The sequence below is a fragment of the Thalassophryne amazonica genome, chromosome 16 (genome assembly GCF_902500255.1).
Source record: "Thalassophryne amazonica chromosome 16, fThaAma1.1, whole genome shotgun sequence".
NCBI lineage: Eukaryota > Metazoa > Chordata > Actinopteri > Batrachoidiformes > Batrachoididae > Thalassophryne > Thalassophryne amazonica.
The window spans coordinates 82675906-82698405 of record NC_047118.1 but is presented as its reverse complement, the minus strand read 5'-3'; the positions used below and the strand labels follow the sequence as shown (position 1 = coordinate 82698405).

Genomic DNA, 22500 nt, shown 5'->3' with positions numbered 1-22500 from the left:
TTTTTTTCAATAACCTTATGGATTTGAATCACGTGCGCTTGCATCAGCCAAGCTTGAACCTTCGTGCGCATGCGTCAGTTTTTTCACGCCTGTCGGTTGCGTCATTCGCCTGTGAGCACGCCTTGTGGGAGGAGTGGTCCAGCCCCCTCGGCGGATTTTCATTGTCAGGAAAATGGCGGAGCGACTGCCACTTTGCTAAATCAAAATTTTTTTCAGAAACTGTGAGAGACAGCCAGGTGGAAATGATTCAGAAAATTCAGATGGCTTTCGGTGAAGATCTTATGGGGATCACACAGATTAAGGACAATTACAACCGGATTAAAGACGGCGCACAATGACGCACTGCACTCCGAGCGGCGATCGACAGGCTGAAACGACCAGATCATTTCCAAACTGAATGCTGTGTTGATCCGGGACGTCGTCTGACTAGCAGAGAAATGGCAAGAGAGGTGCACATAGCACTTTTCCTGCACATTCAACTGTTAAAGGAGATTTTGTAATGAAAGACGTGCGGCGGAATTCGTGCATCAGGACGGAGCCGCTCATGGCGCGGAACAAAAGCACCTCCGTGTTGGAAGTCTCACGGGACATACCCAGCTCTTCCACCATTCAGAATATTCAGACGGCTTTGGGTGGCTTTTCAGTCGAGTGAGTATCTGAGAAATTGTCGAAGAGCTGAGCATGTCACAACATGTCCTGTGAGACCGACACAGAGGTGCTTTCGTTCCGCGCCATTAGCGACTCTGTGGCGAATTCCTCCGCTCCTGTTTTCATGACAAAATCTCCTTTAACAGTGGAATGTGCCGGGAAATTGCTATGTCCACCTTTTCTGCCATTTCAGGAAAAGTGCTATGTGCACCTCTCTTGCCATTTCTCTGCTAGTCAGACGACGTCCCGGATCAACACAGCATTCAGTTTGGAAATGATCTGGTCGTTTCAGCCTGTCGATCGCCGCTCAGAGCGCGGCGTGCCATCCGCCATTGTGCGCCATCTTTAATCCGGTTGTAATAGTCCTTAATCTGTGTGATCCCCATAAGATCTTCACCGAAAGCCATCTGAATTTTCCAAATGGTGTTCACATGGCTGTCTCTCACAGTTTCTGGAAAAATTTGATGCACCGCTGCTCCAGCCGTTCAGACATTTCCCTCACAATGAAAATCCGATGAGGGGGGAGGACCAGTGCTCACTCAAAACCTGCTCACAGGCGAATGACGCAACCGACAGGCGTGAAAAAACTCACGCATGCGCACAAAGGTTCAAGCTTGGCTGATGCAATCACACGTGATTCAAATCCATAAGGTTATTGCAAAAAATAAAAAGGTCCGTTACTTTTCTAACATACCTCGTACTTATGCACATAAGATTTCTTAGTTGCGTTTTTTTTTTTTTTTTTTTTTTAATAAAATTGCAAAAAAAAAAAAAAAAAAAAAAAACTTTTCATGTTGTCATTATGGGGTGTTGTGAGTACAATTTTGAGGGGAAAAATTAATTTGCTCCATCCAGGCTGTAACATAAAATGTTGAAAAAGTGAAGCTCTGAATACTTTCTGGACGTACCGTATCTATGAATGTGGAGGATTTTGTGTGGATCCAGAAAAAAAAAAAAAAAACAATTCAGATCCAGTGGAACAAAGCCTATTTGAGAGACATGATCATAATTCAGTCACTGTGGGGAACAAATAAGGCTTCAAGTGGATACCACAGATGAGGACTCGCCAGTAACTCATTGTGCTGTTTTCTAAACTTCACAGAACAAATTCCACAGTATGAACCAAAACCACAAACAAATAAAACAGGGTTCATTCAGTCTTCAAGTCACACTTTGCTAAAACACACCTGAATGAACTTGAAGACGGCGAAGGCGGGGGCGCTGTTGTCATGAAACACGAAGCCGATGATGCTGAGGAGCTGCGTGTTGAAGCAACTGTCTCCCAGGCCGAGCAGGAAGCTGCACAGCAGCGCCACCCGGGTGCTGAGCCACAACACACAGAGTTTACAGCAGGTTACAACAACAACAACAACACACAAACAGACGGGTAAGTGTGACTGAAGGGCAGCACTGCATCAGGAAATGTGTCATACACATGAAACAGCAAAGGGAGCTATAATTCAAGAAATGCTGTCCAGCAGCCCAAAGACAGACGGGAGCACGGCACGGTGCAGTTGGTACACGGGGCTCTGAACACAGAAATCACATCTGTGCCTGCTTTCACTTCCAGAAGGAGGACTGGATTTTAGAGTATAAGTTGCTTTTCTTTGTTTTTGCTGTGCAACTGTGTTTTTTAAATACAACCCCAATTCTAATGAAGTTGGGACGTTGTGTGAAATGTAAATAAAACAGAGTACAGTGATTTGCAAATCCTCTTCAACCAATATTCAATTGAATACACCAGAAAGACAAGATATTTAATGTTCAAACTGATAAACTTTTGTTTTTGTGCAAATATTTGCTCAATTTGAAATGGATGCCTGTAACACGTTTCAAAAAAGCTGGGACAGTGGCAACCAAAGACTGGGAAAGTTGATGAATGCTCAAATACCACCCGTTTGGAACATTCCACAGGTGAACAAGTTAACTGGAAACAGGTGAGTGTCATGAATGTGTATAAAAGGAGCATCCCCAAAAAGGCTCAGCCGTTCACAAGCAAAGATGGGGTGAGAATCACCACTTTGTGAACAACTGTGTGAAAAAATAGTCCAACAGTTAAAGAACAATGTTTCTCAATGTTCAATTGCAAGGAATTTAGGGATTCCATCATCTACAATCCATAATATAATCAGAAGATTCAGAGAATCTTGAGAACTTTCTACATGTAAGTGGCAAGGCCGAAAACCAACATTGAATCCCCGTGACCTTCGACCCCTCAGGTAGCACTGCATTAAAAACCAACATCATTGTGTAAAGGATCTCACCGCGTGGGCTCAGGAACACTTCAGAAAATCATTGTCAGTTAACACAGTTCGTCGCTACATCTACAAGTGCAAGTTAAAACGCTACCATGCAAAGCAAAAGCCATACATCAACATCATCCAGAAACACTGCCGCCTTATCTGGGCCCGAGCTCATGTGAAATGGACAGACGCAAAGTGGAAAAGTGTGCTGTGGCCTGATTGTGAAATGTGAGTCCACATTTCAAATTGTTTTTGGAAATCATGGACGTCGTGTCCTCCAGACAAAAAAGGAAAAATTCCATCCAGGTTGTTACAGTGCAAAGTTCAAAAGCCAGCATCTGTGATGGTATGGAGGTGTGTTAGTGTCCATGACATGGGCAACTTACACATCTGTGATGGCACCATCAATGCTGAAAGGTACATCCAGGTTTTGGAGCAACACGTGCTGCCATCCAAGCAACGTCTTTTTAAGGGATGTCCCTGCTTATTTCAGCAAGACAATGTCAAGCCACATTCTGCACGTGTTACAACAGCATGGCTTCGTAGTAAAAGAGTGCAGGTACTAGACTGGCCTGCCTGCAGTCCAGACCTGTCGCCCATTGAAAATGTGTGACGCATTATGAAGCGCAAAATAAGACAACGGAGACAACTGTTGAACACCTGAAGTCGTACATCAATTCCACCTACAAAGCTTCAACAATTAGTGTCCTCAGTTCCCAAACGCTTATTGAGTGTTGTTAGAAGGAAAGGTGATGTAACAGTTGTAAACATACCACTGTCCCAGCTTTTTTGAAACATGTTGCAGGCATCCATTTCAAAACTGAATTGAATTAAATTAGATTTATTGTCATTGTCATCACAAATGCAACAACAATGAAATTACGTTTACACTCCAAGTACCTCAGACAAAATACAACAATTAATCCACGATTATTACTTGTTTACCGTAATATTGAAGCAGTCCATCATCCGAATTGAGGTAAAGCGGGTGAGGGCCGCTGCAACGTGAGTCGTGCCACCAGCAGCTTGGGGGAAAAGTCCCAAGCTGCTGAGCAAATATTTGCACAAAAACAATAAAGTCTATCAGTTTGAACATTAAATATCTTGACTTTGTGGTGTATTCAACTGACTAGAGGTTGAAAAGGATTCGCAAATCGGACTCTGTTTTTATTTACATTTTACACAATGTCCCAACTTCAATGGAATTGGGGTTGTACATGAATCACAAGTCCGACATAAGAACTCCTGAGCAGAATTTCATTTTGGACCTGAGGGAGGTCAGGAACAGTTCTGGATACAGTGTTCACTTTTTTAAAACCATACTGTCTTTCGATTACATTATCTTAAAATGTATTGTATTATGAAACAAGAATTGAATATGACTCTTACATAGGCTACGTCACTATCGTGAGCAAGGGAGAGGAAAGGAGAATATAAGATGAGATGAGAAAAGTGGAGGGCAGAGAAAATGAGAGAGCTACGGAGCAGAGAAGAGGTGATATTAGAATGTAGGTACAGAGGAGCAGCAACGTCTGACAGATGTGTATGGGGTGTCAAGGCCTGAGGTAGCACATTTAGTTAGGGGGTTTGCCATGTCCTGAGAGTGAGAGAGAGACTTCCCCAAACAGCAGACTCCATACTGCATATTTATATAGCGCCAAATCACAACAAACAGTTGCCCCAAGGCACTTTATATTGTAAGGCAAGGCCATACAATAATTACGGAAAAACCCCAACGGTCAAAACGACCCCCTGTGAGCACGTACTTGGCAACAGTGGGAAGGAAAAACTCCCTTTTAACAGGAAGAAACCTCCAGCAGAACCAGGCTCAGGGAGGGGCAGTCTTCTGCTGGGACTGGTTGGGGCTGAGGGAGAGAACCAGGAAAAAAAGACATGCTGTGGAGGGGAGCAGAGATCAATCATTAATGATTAAATGCAGAGTGGTGCATACAGAGCAAAAGAGAAAGAAACACTCAGTGCATCATGGGAACCCCCCAGCAGTCTAAGTCTATAGCAGAATAACTAAGGGATGGTTCAGGGTCACCTGATCCTGGAATGGAAGATTGCTGCTAATCCTCCGCCTTGGCCCGTGCTACGAGCGTTCTGGCAGTTAGTGTGACTCGGGGGTGTTGACTCATTTAAACTAACATTCATCCTGCTGTAACCAGGTTTCTGGTAAGGCAGAATAAATCAATATGTTGATCAATTATTATATAATTTACTAACAGGGACTTAGAAGAGAGAGATCTAATGTTTGAGTCCCAAAGAATTAGGGTAATATATGAGAGAGGCTATTACTATTTCTTCTTCTACTCTAGAGTAGAAGAAGTGTGAAGAAGGGACAGAAGAAGGTTCTTTGTTCTTGAGCAATAGGGTTCTCACCAGCATTATAACAGTGTAACGGCCCATTACGCTGCTGCATGAAAAATTACGCTGCAGTTGGGCCGTTACGCTGTTTCCAAGGGCATGTAATGGGAAAATCATAATTTCTGATGATCAAAAATGATGATCATGGACCTGCAGTGGGTTCAAAATCAACCTACAGAATTTTTTTTTTTTTTTTTTTTTTTTTTTTTTTTTTTTTTTTTTTTTTTTTTTTTTTTTTTTAAATCAACCTCAGTCAAATCCATTTAAAGATGTTAATCGTGACTCACTTTTCTGCTGATTAAAGTCGCTACCGGTCTATCGTCCATTATTGTGGGCAAGAAAAGAAAATCATCCACCGTTTCACACCACAGTTTTTTCCTGTTCCATGCATTTTCCATGAGACAGCGCACAAAGGTTCTCTGGTGTAGATCATTGCGCATATGGGAAAAGTTAAGCCGCTAAAGTTCTCCTGCAGTGTGCCACACACAGAGCGCTGAGGGGAAAGTACTCTTACAGCCGCTAAAGTTCTGACTCCTGCACTGTGCCCCGCACCGAAGCCTGGGGGAAAGTTCTCTTACAGCCGCTAAAATTCTGACTCCTGCAGTGTGCCCTGTACCAAGTGCTGGGGGTAAGTTGTCTTACAGCCACTAAAGTTCTCCTGCAGTATGCTGCGCACTGTTCCAGCCTTACTTTAAAGCCAAAAGAAACAAGGCATCAGGCCATTCAGTTTGGGACTCTGACGAGGGCGGTCGCATCTCCTCCACTCTCCCTTATCTCTGCTCTCTGCTTTAACCTTCAAGTCCCTACTTCACCAGACTGTGAATTCCTCAAATTATATTGGAAACTGGATCTACTGGACTACTATTGGGTTAACCACGGAATTGATCAGCTGGTCTCTGAACGCTATTGACACCATCTTTTCTACAAGAAGGTCAGGATCGGGGGATCCTACCTGCCCAGATGGAATGTGTCCTGCAGGATATGTTCTCGACTCCTGGGAGTCATAGCGTTTTGCATGCTTTGCGCCTTTCCCTGTTGAGAACGTCGAGGATTTATTCATATTTGGTCTTATAGTAGCAGGGCTGGTACACAGATTAGCAGCAATCTTCCATTCCAGCTTATTAATTAATCAAAAACCCAGACAGAGCTTTAATTCATTTGAAAGCTTGTCTCTTAGTCTTGTCCATACAAATTGGAAGTCCCAAAAACCAGTTTTATTTGTTATTATCTATCGTCCACCTGGTCGTTACTGTGAGTTTCTCTGTGAATTTTCAGACCTTTTGTCTGACTTAGTGCTTAGCTCAGATAAGATAATTATAGTGGGCGATTTTAACATCCACACAGATGCTGAGAATGACAGCCTCAACACTGCATTTAATCTATTATTAGACTCTATTGGCTTTGCTCAAAAAGTAAATGAGTCCACCCACCACTTTAATCATATCTTAGATCTTGTTCTGACTTATGGTATGGAAATAGAAGACTTAACAGTATTCCCTGAAAACTCCCTTCTGTCTGATCATTTCTTAATAACATTTACATTTACTCTGATGGACTACCCAGCAGTGGGGAATAAGTTTCATTACACTAGAAGTCTTTCAGAAAGCGCTGTAACTAGGTTTAAGGATATGATTCCTTCTTTATGTTCTCTAATGCCATATACCAACACAGTGCAGAGTAGCTACCTAAACTCTGTAAGGGAGATAGAGTATCTCGTCAATAGTTTTACATCCTCATTGAAGACAACTTTGGATGCTGTAGCTCCTCTGAAAAAGAGAGCTTTAAATCAGAAGTGTCTGACTCCGTGGTATAACTCACAAACTCATAGCTTAAAGCAGATAACCCGTAAGTTGGAGAGGAAATGGCGTCTCACTAATTTAGAAGATCTTCACTTAGCCTGGAAAAAGAGTCTGTTGCTCTATAAAAAAGCCCTCCGTAAAGCTAGGACATCTTTCTACTCATCACTAATTGAAGAAAATAAGAACAACCCCAGGTTTCTTTTCAGCACTGTAGCCAGGCTGACAAAGAGTCAGAGCTCTATTGAGCTGAGTATTCCATTAACTTTAACTAGTAATGACTTCATGACTTTCTTTGCTAACAAAATTTTAACTATTAGAGAAAAAATTACTCATAACCATCCCAAAGACGTATCGTTATCTTTGGCTGCTTTCAGTGATGCCGGTATTTGGTTAGACTCTTTCTCTCCGATTGTTCTGTCTGAGTTATTTTCATTAGTTACTTCATCCAAACCATCAACATGTTTATTAGACCCCATTCCTACCAGGCTGCTCAAGGAAGCCCTACCATTATTTAATGCTTCGATCTTAAATATGATCAATCTATCTTTGTTAGTTGGCTATGTACCACAGGCTTTTAAGGTGGCAGTAATTAAACCATTACTTAAAAAGCCATCACTTGACCCAGCTATCTTAGCTAATTATAGGCCAATCTCCAACCTTCCTTTTCTCTCAAAAATTCTTGAAAGGGTAGTTGTAAAACAGCTAACTGATCATCTGCAGAGGAATGGTCTATTTGAAGAGTTTCAGTCAGGTTTTAGAATTCATCATAGTACAGAAACAGCATTAGTGAAGGTTACAAATGATCTTCTTATGGCCTCGGACAGTGGACTCATCTCTGTGCTTGTTCTGTTAGACCTCAGTGCTGCTTTTGATACTGTTGACCATAAAATTTTATTACAGAGATTAGAGCATGCCATAGGTATTAAAGGCACTGCGCTGCGGTGGTTTGAATCATATTTGTCTAATAGATTACAATTCGTTCATGTAAATGGGGAATCTTCTTCACAGACTAAAGTTAATTATGGAGTTCCACAAGGTTCTGTGCTAGGACCAATTTTATTCACTTTATACATGCTTCCCTTAGGCAGTATTATTAGACGGTATTGCTTAAATTTTCATTGTTACGCAGATGATACCCAGCTTTATCTATCCATGAAGCCAGAGGACACACACCAATTAGCTAAACTGCAGGATTGTCTTACAGACATAAAGACATGGATGACCTCTAATTTCCTGCTTTTAAACTCAGATAAAACTGAAGTTATTGTACTTGGCCCCACAAATCTTAGAAACATGGTGTCTAACCAGATCCTTACTCTGGATGGCATTACCCTGACCTCTAGTAATACTGTGAGAAATCTTGGAGTCATTTTTGATCAGGATATGTCATTCAAAGCGCATATTAAACAAATATGTAGGACTGCTTTTTTGCATTTACGCAATATCTCTAAAATCAGAAAGGTCTCGTCTCAGAGTGATGCTGAAAAACTAATTCATGCATTTATTTCCTCTAGGCTGGACTATTGTAATTCATTATTATCAGGTTGTCCTAAAAGTTCCCTAAAAAGCCTTCAGTTAATTCAAAATGCTGCAGGTAGAGTACTGACGGGGACTAGAAGGAGAGAGCATATCTCACCCATATTGGCCTCTCTTCATTGGCTTCCTGTTAATTCTAGAATAGAATTTAAAATTCTTCTTCTTACTTATAAAGGTTTTGAATAATCAGGTCCCATCTTATCTTAGGGACCTCGTAGTACCATATCACCCCAATAGAGCGCTTCGCTCTCAGACTGCAGGCTTACTTGTAGTTCCTAGGGTTTGTAAGAGTAGAATGGGAGGCAGAGCCTTCAGCTTTCAGGCTCCTCTCCTGTGGAACCAGCTCCCAATTCAGATCAGGGAGACAGACATCCTCTCTACTTTTAAGATTAGGCTTAAAACTTTCCTTTTTGCTAAAGCTTATAGTTAGGGCTGGATCAGGTGACCCTGAACCATCCCTTAGTTATGCTGCTATAGACGTAGACTGCTGGGGGGTTCCCATGATGCACTGTTTCTTTCTCTTTTTGCTCTGTATGCACCACTCTGCATTTAATCATTAGTGATCGATCTCTGCTCCCCTCCACAGCATGTCTTTTTCCTGGTTCTCTCCCTCAGCCCCAACCAGTCCCAGCAGAAGACTGCCCCTCCCTGAGCCTGGTTCTGCTGGAGGTTTCTCCCTGTTAAAAGAGAGTTTTTCCTTCCCACTGTAGCCAAGTGCTTGCTCACAGGGGGTCGTTTTGACCGTTGGGGTTTTACATAATTATTGTATGGCCTTGCCTTACAATATAAAGCGCCTTGGGGCAACTGTTTGTTGTGATTTGGCGCTATATAAAAAAATTGATTGATTGATTGATTGACTTTCTGGCTTATGTGCTGCCCTGATCTACCGGAAAATTGGCAAGACGGCGGCATCAAGAACCACGGCCCCTCGCTTGTCCGTCATGATTAACGAGGTGGGCAAGGCAATGCATTCTCAGACTGCGATGACTTGAACTCAGACGCAAACTGGATGACATCTTGGAGCAGATGTGTACCTTGCAGATGAAGATGAAGATTTCGGAGGCCGGGGAAGACTTTTAATTCATAATTGGGAATACTCTTAATTCATAATTGGGATTTGGTTGTTCAAGTGAAGCTGTAAAAAATGTTTTTCACTGCTCAAACCACAACATGGCAGGCTTATCAGCCTGAAGGTCAAATTGCCCTGCTGTTTTCCTCCAGAGGAATGTCTTGGCCTTGGTGAACATTTGGCTCTTTTCTTATTTCAACTCTCAATGACAAACTGTTTCACAGGACTGAAGCATGCTCCACTCCCTCTCCTACACCCATCTCACACACACACACACACTCCGGCTTCTGCTCACGTCATCCCTTCCCTTCCGCGGGGGTGGCGTGGTTTTAGCTGCAGCTGGTCCCCGTCCCTCCTCCCCAAGCTGACGGTGGCGCAACTCAGGGTTGCTGCGTGACCTTCACCCACTTGCCTCAATTCGAATAACGGACTTCTTCAAACTTAGTGCACATAAACAATGTCAAATGTCTATGTGCTGTCTTTAATTCTGATGTGTGCCATTATTACGGTAAACAATAACTGTGGACTAATTGCTGTCTGAGGTAACTGGAGAGTAAACAATTTCTCCATTGTGAGATCAATAAAGTATATCTCATCTCAAAACAAAACAGTGTAGAGATGTGTCAGGAACATCAGGACTGCTAATTTATACGCAGCAGTTTATTCAAGAAAATCCTTGTTTTTTTCTTACATTAAATAATTTGTAATTAAAATAGTTTAATTAAAAAAGAAGACTCCTTAGAAATCTGATGTTTGTAAATTAAAACCATGATGACTGATTCCTTCATTTAATGTTAAAATAAGGAAAAGGTTTTTTTCAAATAATAATTGCTGTTTGAAGAGCCTTAGTTTTATTTAGAAGTGTAGCAGCAGGTGTGGGTTTACAGACATGGTGGTGGTGGTGGGGGTGACTTACTGCGGTGCGACTTTCAGCACATTTAACCAGATGAAGGTCTCCACTGCAGCTTCAACTTCAAATTGGTGGCATTTTTGGAAACACTTTCCTCACATTTTGAAACACAGATGTTTTCTTCTTCTGTCTGGACATCAGATTTTGGTGTATTTATTTAGACTAACAAAGAACGCCCTTTATAAGCCCACAATGCAAACGCTTCAGCGGGGTGCAAAGCATAAGCATCCCCCGAACCCCCGGCTTTTTAAGGTGATTTTTACATTACGCTGAGAAAAACATCCTGCTGAGAACCCTGTTCTAAGTGGCTATTCATACGTCGCCAAATTAATCATGCCAAAGTCTTTTTTGTATGTAGTAGAGTCATGTTAGGGGTTATGGTTAAGGTTAGGAGTCAGGCTAAAGGCTTTGTTACACATAGACGGTTTTGTCGGCGAGTAGTACGTAGACCAAAGTTCGCGGTAGTTCCGGCTGTTTTCGCGGTGGAAAGGGGTGGCGCGCGCGCAGCGGGGCTCCTCCTCGCTCTTTCCCCCCCAAAAAACTGTCATAATTGTGTTTAGAAACCAGTCACCATTTGTTTTATTATACATCTGTGTAGTTAATAAAATATTCTCTACAGACGATTCGCTCGTGCGCACGTAAAAAAAAATAAATAAATAAAGAAACTCCGCTCCCTGCTGCTGCTGTTTGCAGCGGGGCTCCTCCTCGCTCTTTCCCCCAAAAAACTGTCATAATTGTGTTTAGAAGCCAGTCACCATTTGCTTTATTATACAGCTGTGTAGCTAATAAGTAAAATAATCTCCAGGACGATTCGCGCTCGCGCACGTAAAATAAAAATAAAAAGAAACTCCGCTCCACGCTGCTGTGGTGCTGCTGCTGCTCGCTCCAAAAACTCTGTCATGATTGTAAAATAAAGGACAAAAGAGACATAAGTCCTGCTCACAGGCTGCTACCAGATACAGGACATGTTCACATCTTCAAACTCCAGACATCTCCACGTCACTACATATTCAGTCCCTGATTGGTCATCGCGGTGCGACGCGAACTGCGGCACTACAGGAAGGGGCAGGATGAAATGGCAATGAAAAAGTATCAAACGCCGTTGTTCGCGTTGTCTGTCGTCACGGGAGGTCTCCGGGAACGCTCCCGGAATTATTCGACATGTTGAATAATTTTTTCGACGATTCCCAGTAAAGCTGGAACTAAGCCATGCCCCCTAGTGCCGGCGTTAACAACGGCGTGTGATCCTTAAGATGGCCAAAAACTCTTCCGGGACGCTTCCGGGAGCTCTTACCATCTGTGTGTATATGGGGCTTAAGGCCTTGCTCTCACTGCCTCCGATGCATTTACCGAGTCTGCGGGCTCAGTAAATGGCGCAGCGGGCCACTCACACCGCCCCCGTCTGCTGTGTGGAGCTGTGGCCAACCTGGCAACAAGTCCAGAGACTATGTTTGCTGTTTTGATGCGGAGCTCCGGCACCGCTCCGCTGCCGCAGGGTCTAAGTAACTGCAGCCGCAGAGCTCCGTGGCCACTGAGAGAGGTTTGTATCTTTTTAATGACTTGGATTCTCTGTAGGTTCCGCATCTGTCCCCCGCAATGGTAACATTGTAACACCAGAGGTAAGTGTGAGGGAGGGGTAAGGGATAGGAATTGTGACTATTACACTATGATCCATTGCAGCATTGGAGTTTTGAGCCAACAGCACGGGTTTGAATCCCAGTCATAAATGGTAAATGGACTGCATTTATATAGCGCTTTTCTGCATGAGAGCGTCATCTGCATCAGACGCTCAAAGCGTTTACAATTATGCCTCAGGGTGTCAGGGTGCTGCCATACAAGGTGCTCACTACACACCGAGAGCAATAGGGGATTAAAGGCCTTGCCCAAGGGCCGTTAGTGATTTTCCAGTCAGGCGGGGATTTGAACCCATGATCTTCCGGACTCAAGCCCAACACCTTAACCACTAGACCGTCACCTCCCAGTCATGTTCAAGGTTTTGCTGTTTATTACATGACGGCAGTAAAGATGGAAAGATAGCTTATAAATAATTTTGTTGCCTCACAGCATCACGATCATGGGTTCGATTCCCACCTCTGCCCTTTCTGTGTGGAGTTTGTGTGTTCTCCCCGTGTTCCTGTGGGTTCCCTCCAGGTGCTCCGGCTTCCTTCCACATCCAAAGACATGCAGGTTAGGTGGACTGGAAACTTTAAATTGAACCCTGCCTCACACCCTATGACTGCTGGGATAGGCTCCAGCCCCCTGCGACCCTTAACTGGAGTAAGCGGTTTAAGATGAGCGTGTGTGTGAGACACTGTTTAACATCATTCCAAAAAGTAATTTCAGCCCTACATATAGATAGAGAACATAGGTGAATAAAATCACAATCTCAAGACTATATTGACCAATCAGAAGCACTTACATAAGAATAGAATTTGGTATTAAATGGGAACAACAGGCTTTTTGAGAAATTGTTTGTGCATTCCTTGGTAAAAATTAAGTGTTATTCATACACTTGCAGAATGTTTGAGTGCAGTGTAGATAATATTATTTGTAAATGGCCATTGGCTGAAGTCAGTGGAGGGCTCTTCCGGTTGATGTCACTGGTTGGCGTCTCCTCTGCTGAGAACGAGTGCAGTTTACTGAGCTCGCTCATGGAAGTTCTATTAGTCTCGTCAAGAAACAGGTGGAATATGCTGGAAAACTGTGCATGTTGCCAAAGCCACAAATGGGGGAAGAAGGGAGACAATATTTCCTTCCATAAGTAAGTGGTTTTGGTTCTTCTTGTCACTTTATCCATGACATTTGGTTGCTAAACAGGTGTATGTGCTGAAAACAGCAGCAGCAGCTCAGTTCAGCCCAGCAGTGCAGCTTAACAGCGCAGATCCGTGTAACTTTTAACACTAATATTTGGGAATGTGCGGCTGTCAGAGTAACTTTAATACTTTCCTGACATGATTTATGAGTGTTTTTTTGCGAATGTTCAGTCTTGAATCCCTATTGAAAATGCATTAACATCCGGGAACTTCGTCAGTATTTTGCCTGGTTAGGAGGCATCACGTCACTGTCCATGAAGGGACGTTCACATTTAGTGGGCAGCATTGGGAGTGTGGACTCTAGTAGTCATATATATGTTATATGGCTGGGGGGGCCTGGCTGCCTTTTTGTTTCTGTCCTTTGCTTCTCCTTCCAGGTGGTTTGCATTTGGAACTGAGTGGCTGTGTTGCTGAGTTTATCAGGACCTCACCCTGATCACCTGAGGCTGATCACCTGCGGCTCATCAGGACTCACAGCTGTGGTGCATCTGCATGGATTGGAACATGGTGGCATTTAAGACTGGAGTGCACAGTGTGTATTTGCCAGAGACTCAACCTTGTGACCAGACGGGTGAGATCGTCGTCTCGGGAGCCATCTCATCATCAATGGATGCAGAGAACGTCCAGGTTTGATGCACGGTCTGTGAAAGAGGAGGGGGTGAGGTCTCACGCTCGTCAGCACACTTCCTGAGGTACGTTAGATTTTGTGACTAACATTTATACAGTCAGTAAATGTGGTGTCCCTCACACCTTTATTATATTGAGCTGTATGTTAGTCATGTATCGACTTCCTCTGCAGTGGAGTTTTGTGAACTGGATGTTCCATGCCTGCAGGTTGGGAAGTTGATTAGTAATCAAGCCAGGAAGTGTTTGCTGTTTGTACACCTTTAAGTGTTCTCTCTCTGTGTAGAGTGTGGACTCACATAATGGTTCCTTCTTTCACAGACTCGGTTTGTTGCGGCCACCTGGGGGGTGTCGGCGGGGTCCTTGAGTCCGAACAGCTTCTGGCTCCGGACCGTTAGCGCTGCTGGGAGCGCACCACGCCAGACCGCACTTTGTTTTTTATGTATCACTGTTATGTATTAAATTCAGTTAGCCTTTGTACCGTGCTCTGCTTATTTCATACTGGGTCTTTCAAACGCTGGTCGGTTCTCCGAGCTGCGTCCGACACATAACAGTAGTCTCTGGCCAAACATCACGGACCCAGCGGTAGCAGAGACGGTAATGCGCCGGGAAGGCGGCAGCAGACGTTCAGTAGTTATCCGGATCAGTTGCGGGTGCTCTCCGCCCGGATGGTGCGTGTTTGAGTCCCATTACTGAATACTGATTTGTGCTCTCTTGCAGCCGTGTTCCTGTGTTGTGCCTTATCCGTGGGTCGTGGTGGAGTATGACTGGCGACGGCTTTGCGTCGCACTTCGACCGGATAAGAGGTTTAGACGGGAGCTGCAAGAGTGTGTCTGTAATGGGTGAACGCGCGCGGCGGAGCTCTGTCACACGGGAAGCACCGCGACCCGTGTGACAGTTGTAGACCCGTTTCCCCGGATGAAGATAACTACTGCGTCTGTTGTCAGCTCCAGTGTTATTTAGTTGAATCACATTTTTGGTTGTGTGTTGCTCACAGCTGCGCACAAGTGAGCGGCTCGTTTGTTTTCTCTGTCACCAAAGAGGGTTTTTTATTTTTAGCACTCCGGCTCCCTCTTGTGGTGACTGAGTCACATTACCGTCAAGCTCTTAAGTTGGAACAGGTGTGTTCCATTTGTTTGAGCTTGACGGTATAAAACACTTATTTGTTTTGTGTTAGTTCATTTTGTGTGGGTGTTTTTTTGAGTTGGTTTTTGTGTGGGATTTTTTTTTTGTACACTATTAGTGTCTGGGGTTGTGACCCTGCAGTTCTGTTCAAAGATAAAAAAAAAAAAAAAAAAACAGAACGGGGACCCAAGCAACTGTATGTTACTCTGGTAGTCTTTCTTTTTATTCCTTTCAGTTTCGCCTCCCAGGGTTTGATGGGACGGTCCCCTGGGGGGTCATGGGGGGGTAATTGGGTTGTTTTTTGTTTTGTTTTTTGTTGTGCCCTCTCTTCTCCTCTGACTCCAGCCGTGTGAGCCGTAGTGTCGGCGTTGCTGGAGTGGTGCAGTTTGGTTATGCTGGGCGTTTCCCAGGTAACCTCTGCACCTGGGGGGGGGGGGGGGTTTCTTTTTGTTCCCTCTCTCCTCCTCTGGCTCCAGCCGTGTGAGCCGTAGTGTCGGCGTTGCTGGAGTGGTGCAGTTTGGTTATGCTGGGCGTTTCCCAGGTAACCTCTGCACCTGGGGGGGGGGGGGGGGGTTTCTCCTTTTGTTTTTCCCCCCAGTTTCCGCCCTCAGGGTTTGACTGTGGTGTCCTCTGGGGGGGAAAGGGCTGTGGGTCCATCTAGCCATAGACGGCCGGGGCTGGGTCCGTTGGTCCTGAGGGGAGGCGTCTCCTGGGGTTGACGAGTGGTCCTCTGGGAGGCGCTGGGAGTCCCCGTGGGTGACGTTGGATCCCAGAGGGACCTCGGCTGTGGTTATTACCCCTGGAGCTGGCGGGAAGTCCTCTGGGGGGTGTTGGTCCCTACATGTCGTTTGGGGGTGTTAGCATTTTTATTTGCAAGCTTCAGTTTGGGTTTTTCTTTTTTCCCCGTCCCGGGGTTTGATGGAACGGTCCTCTGGGGAGGGGGGGGGGTGTTAGCATTTTTATTTGTTAGTTTAAGTTTGGGTTGTTTTTCTTTTCTCCCCTTCCCGGGGTTTGATGGAATGGGCCTCTGGGGAGGGGGGGGGGTGTTTTGGTTGTTTGTGTTTGTCTTTTTGGTTTTATGACTAACCAGACTGTGAACACAGTTGGACAAAGACTGACCGCACAGGTTTAAGAACTCCTGGCCACACCTGTGCTAAGTGACTGACGGAAACAAAGGCAAAGATGCAGCCAGAGGAGAGGACATCCATCATTCTGTTGGTCGACGAATGCAGATGCGGTCTCCAGCCATGGTCCCTGGAGGGGGGTGTTTCTCCTGGGCCAGGTTTGTGTGGTCGCCGGGAGGCTTCCCGTGAGGGTGGGGTACTGTTATATGGCTGGGGGGGCCTGGCTGCCTTTTTGTTTCTGTCCTTTGCTTCTCCTTCCAGGTGGTTTGCATTTGGAACTGAGTGGCTGTGTTGCTGAGTTTATCAGGACCTCACCCTGATCACCTGCGGCTGATCAGGACTCACAGCTGTGGTGCATCTGCATGGATTGGAACATGGTGGCATTTAAGACTGGAGTGCACAGTGTGTATTTGCCAGAGACTCGACCTTGTGACCAGACGGGTGAGATCGTCGTCTCGGGAGCCATCTCATCATCAATGGATGCAGAGAACGTCCAGGTTTGATGCACGGTCTGTGAAAGAGGAGGGGGTGAGGTCTCACGCTCGTCAGCACACTTCCTGAGGTACGTTAGATTTTGTGACTAACATTTATACAGTCAGTAAATGTGGTGTCCCTCACACCTTTATTATATTGAGCTGTATGTTAGTCATGTATCGACTTCCACTGCAGTGGAGTTTTGTGAACGGGATGTTCCATGCCTGCAGGTTGGGAAGTTGATTAGTAATCAAGCCAGGAAGTGTTTGCTGTTTGTACACCTTTAAGTGTTCTCTCTGTGTGTAGAGTGTGGACTCACATAATGGTTCCTTCTTTCACAGACTCGGTTTGTTGCGGCCACCTGGGGGGTGTCGGCGGGGTCCTTGAGTCCGAACAGCTTCTGGCTCCGGACCGTTAGCGCTGCTGGGAGCGCACCACGCCAGACCGCACTTTGTTTTTTATGTATCACTGTTATGTATTAAATTCAGTTAGCCTTTGTACCGTGCTCTGCTTATTTCATACTGGGTCTTTCAAACGCTGGTCGGTTCTCCGAGCTGCGTCCGACACATAACAATATAACCTCTTTGTTGGTGCCTCTGGCAGGGAATCTCAGAACGAGGCTCATCTTCCCCCCAACCAGTGACGTCACCCGCCTGACCTGCATAAATGGCGGCAGCCGGTCGATGTCAAAACCTCTCAGACCATGACTAAAACAAGGTTTTCTGTAGATGTTTTATGGTTTTTAGTGTTTCTTGAACTATCAAAAGAACACATTTTTGGTGTTTATTCACGCTATAAATAATCCGTGGGCATTTCTGTTCCCCTTTAACTGCCTCCTGGTTTTGAACTGGAAGAAAGAGGGAATATAATTTGTTTTAATTCTATTTCAAAGAACACATTTGGACTGTAAAAAACAAAGACGGCTCTCTTAAGAGTCTTGCACAAAAACTGAACAATAATAAAAAAAATTACCAGTGAGTTTGTTATCTTTTACAAATATATTACAAATGCACATCACCTGTTGCACCCGCTGCCCTCTGAAAGAGATATTGGTCAACATGCACCAGAACAACCAGACTATTCCACAGCCTCTATCCTCAGGCAGTGAGGCAACTAAATGAACAGCCCCCCCACCCCCCTTGCCCCATCCATCATCACGTCACACTCCACCAATAATAACTGTGGAATAAACCGTGCATTGCTGTAGCTTTCACACAATAGTCCACATCGTAGTTTACTGCCTGTATTCTTTTGCACACAGATAATACTTGATTATTGCAGTGCTGCACTTTATATTTGGCGCTGAAGTATTACTGTTTTTTGTTTGTTTTTGAAACAAAAACGGTGCCTACAATAGATATTTAGTTATCTTGCTGTGCTAAATATGTACTTCATGTACTTGTAGACGTTCTACCCTACTATACCAGTGTTAAGAGAGTCAAACGACATCCTATTATTAATAACTGCATTATTATGACAATGACAAAGTACTGAATTTGAATTTACCAATAAAATATTACAAAGATGTTTTCAAACATTTAATTGCATTGCACATTTACATCATACGATTGTCTGTTCGGTGGCCAAAAGAAAAGTTTACTCTTGTTTTGTGCCTGGTATACCAGCATTAATTAGTACATTAGCTGTGCTCCTTAACGGCATGTGTGCCAAATACATAAATAAACAATGCACAGACTGAATTAATTTTTCTTCTTGCTGCATGAAGTGGAAAATACGACTTACACTCCGGTTCAGCTTATGCAAGTTTTATTCCTCTTAAAGAGGCATTTTTGGACAGGTGTCACTTACTGCGGTGCGATGTATACTTCAGAAATTACAGTTAGACATCTAGAGGCTCTGAGTCTTGTTAGAACAGTGCTTATCTCTGGATTCCACAGTGTGATGCAGATGAGATGTAGAAAAGTGACCAGGTACCATTCATTTTCAATCAGAATGGGTGTTTCACAACAACGACACAAGTGGCTGGTTGGTTGTTGTTTAGATTTATAGTTATTTATTTAAAAAAAAACCTCATGTTTAAACTGTAAAACATCAAGCATCAATTATATTTCTTTGGCATAAGGGTTTGATAATAAAATGTAAGGAATCATTGCTATTTTATATGTATTGCATATTTTTTACTCCCCAATATTAGTAATGTATCTGCTACAAATATCCATATTTGTCAGGCTCAAAAAAATACCTATTAACATTGAGATAATCTGATCTGAATAAGCGTAGGCATCCACATAGCTTTTTTTTTTTTTTTTAAACTTTGCCTTTTGTCCCCCAATTGTTCCAAATGAGAATAGAGTACATGCAGATATCTAGAGAAAAAGTGATGCATCCACAGTCTTTTAAAGTGCTCAGAGCATTTCAAGCTGAATGTCTATGAACTTTTCAAAAAGATGTTATCAGAACTGCAGCTCTTTTTCAGGCAACCAATCAGATGGGGTGTGATGAGCCAGTGATGAGTCATCATGGAAAACAGTGAAGAACCTCATTTTGGGTGTCACAGTCTACCCTAAAGTGTACAACATGTCACACAAAACGTATACAATCGAGACATAAAATTTCATCGATGGGAGCAGATTGGACAGACTCTAATTACTGCTGATGAATGTTGATGCTTTTATTACACTTTTAACATCCTTTATACAAACGTATTAATGCTAACCATTAATACGTTTGTATTAATGTTTAGCATTAATACGTTTGCCCCAACCAGTCCCAGCAGAAGACTGCCCCTCCCTGAGCCTGGTTCTGCTGGAGGTTTCTTCCTGTTAAAAGGGAGTTTTTCCTTCCCACTGTAGCCAAGTGCTTGCTCATAGGGGGTCGTTTTGACCGTTGGGGTTTTACATAATTATTGTATGGCCTTGCCTTACAATATAAAGCGCCTTGGGGCAACTGTTTGTGATTTGGCGCTATATAAAAAAAATTGATTGATTGATTGATTGATTGTCATCAAATGTGTAGATGACATTATCGTTTCTGTCCTCTTAGAAAAGGCATGAGGTGAATGTTTGAAATCTGGATTAAAAAAAGACAAACTAGAGATCTGCAAGAAAACTCACAAAGTGATACCCCTGCTTTGCCTGAGTAGTTGCATGCATACATTATTGAATATCTGAGGTAATAAATCTATTGTGATGAAAAAAACAAAAAAATGTTTGCTCATATGCAGTCAAATGGAGTTTTTAATTAGAGAATGGAGAGACGGTGAAGTCAGCGGGTCTACTAGCCAAAGACCACACCTGTCTTAAACAGAGGACACGTGCTGCTGTAACTTACTGTTTCCTCTGCAAGCTTATGTCATCTCCTGGCAGATGAGTTCAAGACCAAGTTACAAAGTAAAAGCATTTACTGTTTTTGAAATATAGTGTTAAACTGAAGCAGGTGGATAAATCAATCTATCAAGCTATTAATTCACTGCATTTGACATGGTACATGTCTTGGTTTTTCCAATGTCTCTCTACCCATAAACATTAGGAAATGGACTGTCAAAATGTCTAAACTGGCATGTAATGTTGCTGTTTGTGGTTAAGTTGATCGTTGACCAAAGTTCTAAGTGTAAATGTACGTAGAGTCATCATGTTCTGTTTCTACCAGATGTTTGAAAGCAGTTTACCTGCTGGGGGTGATGAAGGTCTGCAGATCTGTTCCTGCCTCTGAGGCCAAAGGGGCATCATTGGCAATGTTCAGGAAAATCAGAAAGAAGGCAACAAAGTGAGTGATGATCCCCAACAGCACCACTGGATTCCTCCCGAATCGGTTGCTCTTGTTCAACATCCCAAATGCGCCCCCTCCTGGTCACACAAGAATAAGTAAAAGACGCCACAACATTCCTCAGATTTCCTCATTCTCAAAAGACATTTTGTTTGACATCACAACAGGTAATAAAAGGTTAAAATGCTGCACTTTCTTTGACGTTGTTTGATTTCACACTTCAATATTCACCTCGTTGAATGAACATTCCATCTTTCACCACATTAAATATTTGTTCCATTGAACTCATAAACATTCATTATTTGTATATTAGCAAATACACTCAGATTTTCAAGGAGATCGTCTCATTTTTCATTGTTTTATATACACATTTCAGCAGTGTCCTAGGTTTGAGATTTCCTAGACATTTGTGAAATGCACAAAGCTCCAACCTCTACCCATCAACAATGAAAATGAGAATATTCTGTTAAACGTACAACATTTTAAATATATGCCCATAAGGAGCCCATTCAGCTAAACTATCTGAAAACCAAATTTGGTGTAGCTATGCTCGACCCTGTAGCTTTCTATGAACGTCACAGACACACCTACAACTAACACGTCGTTTGTTGCCTCCAGCATTATAATATTTCACTTCAGACTTACCTAAGATCTCGCCTATGCCGATACAAATGCCCGAGATGCCGATCAAACTCTTTGCGTCGGTCCCAAACTGTGTCATGGCTCCGATACACGTCCCGTACACCCCACTGTAGAACGTCAGCTCCAAACCTGTCACAGCAACATATTTAGACACTTTTAATACATTCATTTTCTTGACCACACTTACAGCTGTCAAACATCTTGTTTTGTATCTGTTTTATTAACCCACCTGTGTATCCTATAGAGGTACTCAGCAGCAACATCTCCTTGGTAACACACAGCTTGCACGCTTTGACTGTCAAAAGGAAAATTCATGATAATATGAGAACATTGGGTGAAGAACGGTTTAAAAACTCAAAGTTAAAACTTTTGTGAGTTATACTAAACTCACCAAAAGCATCCAGAGCTTGGGAACAGAGGTTTGATTTAGGTGACCTACAAAGAAGAACAACTGGCCATCAATGAAATGGCAACGCTCAATGGCATAAAGATGATAAAATACATCTTTACGAAGTACTGTTCAGACATAAGTTGAGCCTCAAAAAGACAGAGATGAGGAATCAAATACATCTGTAAGTCAACTTATAGCAGAACAATATGAAGAATGCAGCAATGTCAAAAAATGCTGACGTAAACTATAAGCTGTGAGGTGATCAATCCAACGAGGCCGGAATCAAAAGGTTACAACACAGCTGTAACAAGTGTTGCATTCCTGATGTGACAGGATGGGACCAATAAGGAGGACTGAAGTGCAGTCCGTGGGGCGTGTATATATACACACACACACACACACACACACAGTAAAACTTTAGTAAAAAGATTGAGGTGGACCAGCGAATTTTGTCCATTATAATCAAAATGCGCTACAGGGAACCCCCAGGACCAATTACACTTACATACTTTCTTGATTAAACACCTGACCTTGAATAGGGGCCCGCCTCATTTGGCATCACATTAAAACTTTTTTAAAAATTCCATATCGTCCATACTTTTTTGCGATTGCTGTTCTGTGGCTGCGATTAGTGAAAATGTGCATTGTGCAAATTTTGCAGTTTGAAGTCATAAAATGATCTCACAGCCCAGAAAACACATTTTTGGTCCATCTCTTTTACAGTATAAAATTGTATCTCATTACCTCTTGTGGGCGAAGAAAAACCTGATCAGAATGCTGAAGTTACAAATAAGAAAGTCCGGAAAGAACCAGATGTTACATTTGTAAGCTTGCCAGATGTAAGCTTCTATGACCACTGGATGCTGTTAAACAATTTCTGCCTAAATTACAAACCCAAATTTAAAGGCCTATTACTCTTGAACATATGATAAAAGAATAATTTTCTTTGTACTCACAGTCAATTTGTACAATTTTCAGCAAAATAAACTGGTTTTATGTTTAGACATTC

The 22500-nt window shown here is 43.2% G+C and overlaps 1 protein-coding gene across 1 annotated transcript in view; it reads right to left on the bottom strand.

The window, feature by feature from the left end:
- The window catches only part of mfsd11 (major facilitator superfamily domain containing 11), a 39352-nt gene that overhangs the window by 2524 nt on the left and 14328 nt on the right, over positions 1–22500 (bottom strand). The window contains exons 9-13 of the mRNA XM_034190825.1: positions 21492–21535; positions 21330–21395; positions 21104–21229; positions 20361–20538; positions 1836–1971 (exon numbers count right to left, since the gene is read on the bottom strand). Of these exons, the coding sequence (XP_034046716.1) occupies positions 1836–1971; positions 20361–20538; positions 21104–21229; positions 21330–21395; positions 21492–21535 (550 nt within the window). The remainder of the gene's footprint in view (positions 1–1835; positions 1972–20360; positions 20539–21103; positions 21230–21329; positions 21396–21491; positions 21536–22500) is intronic.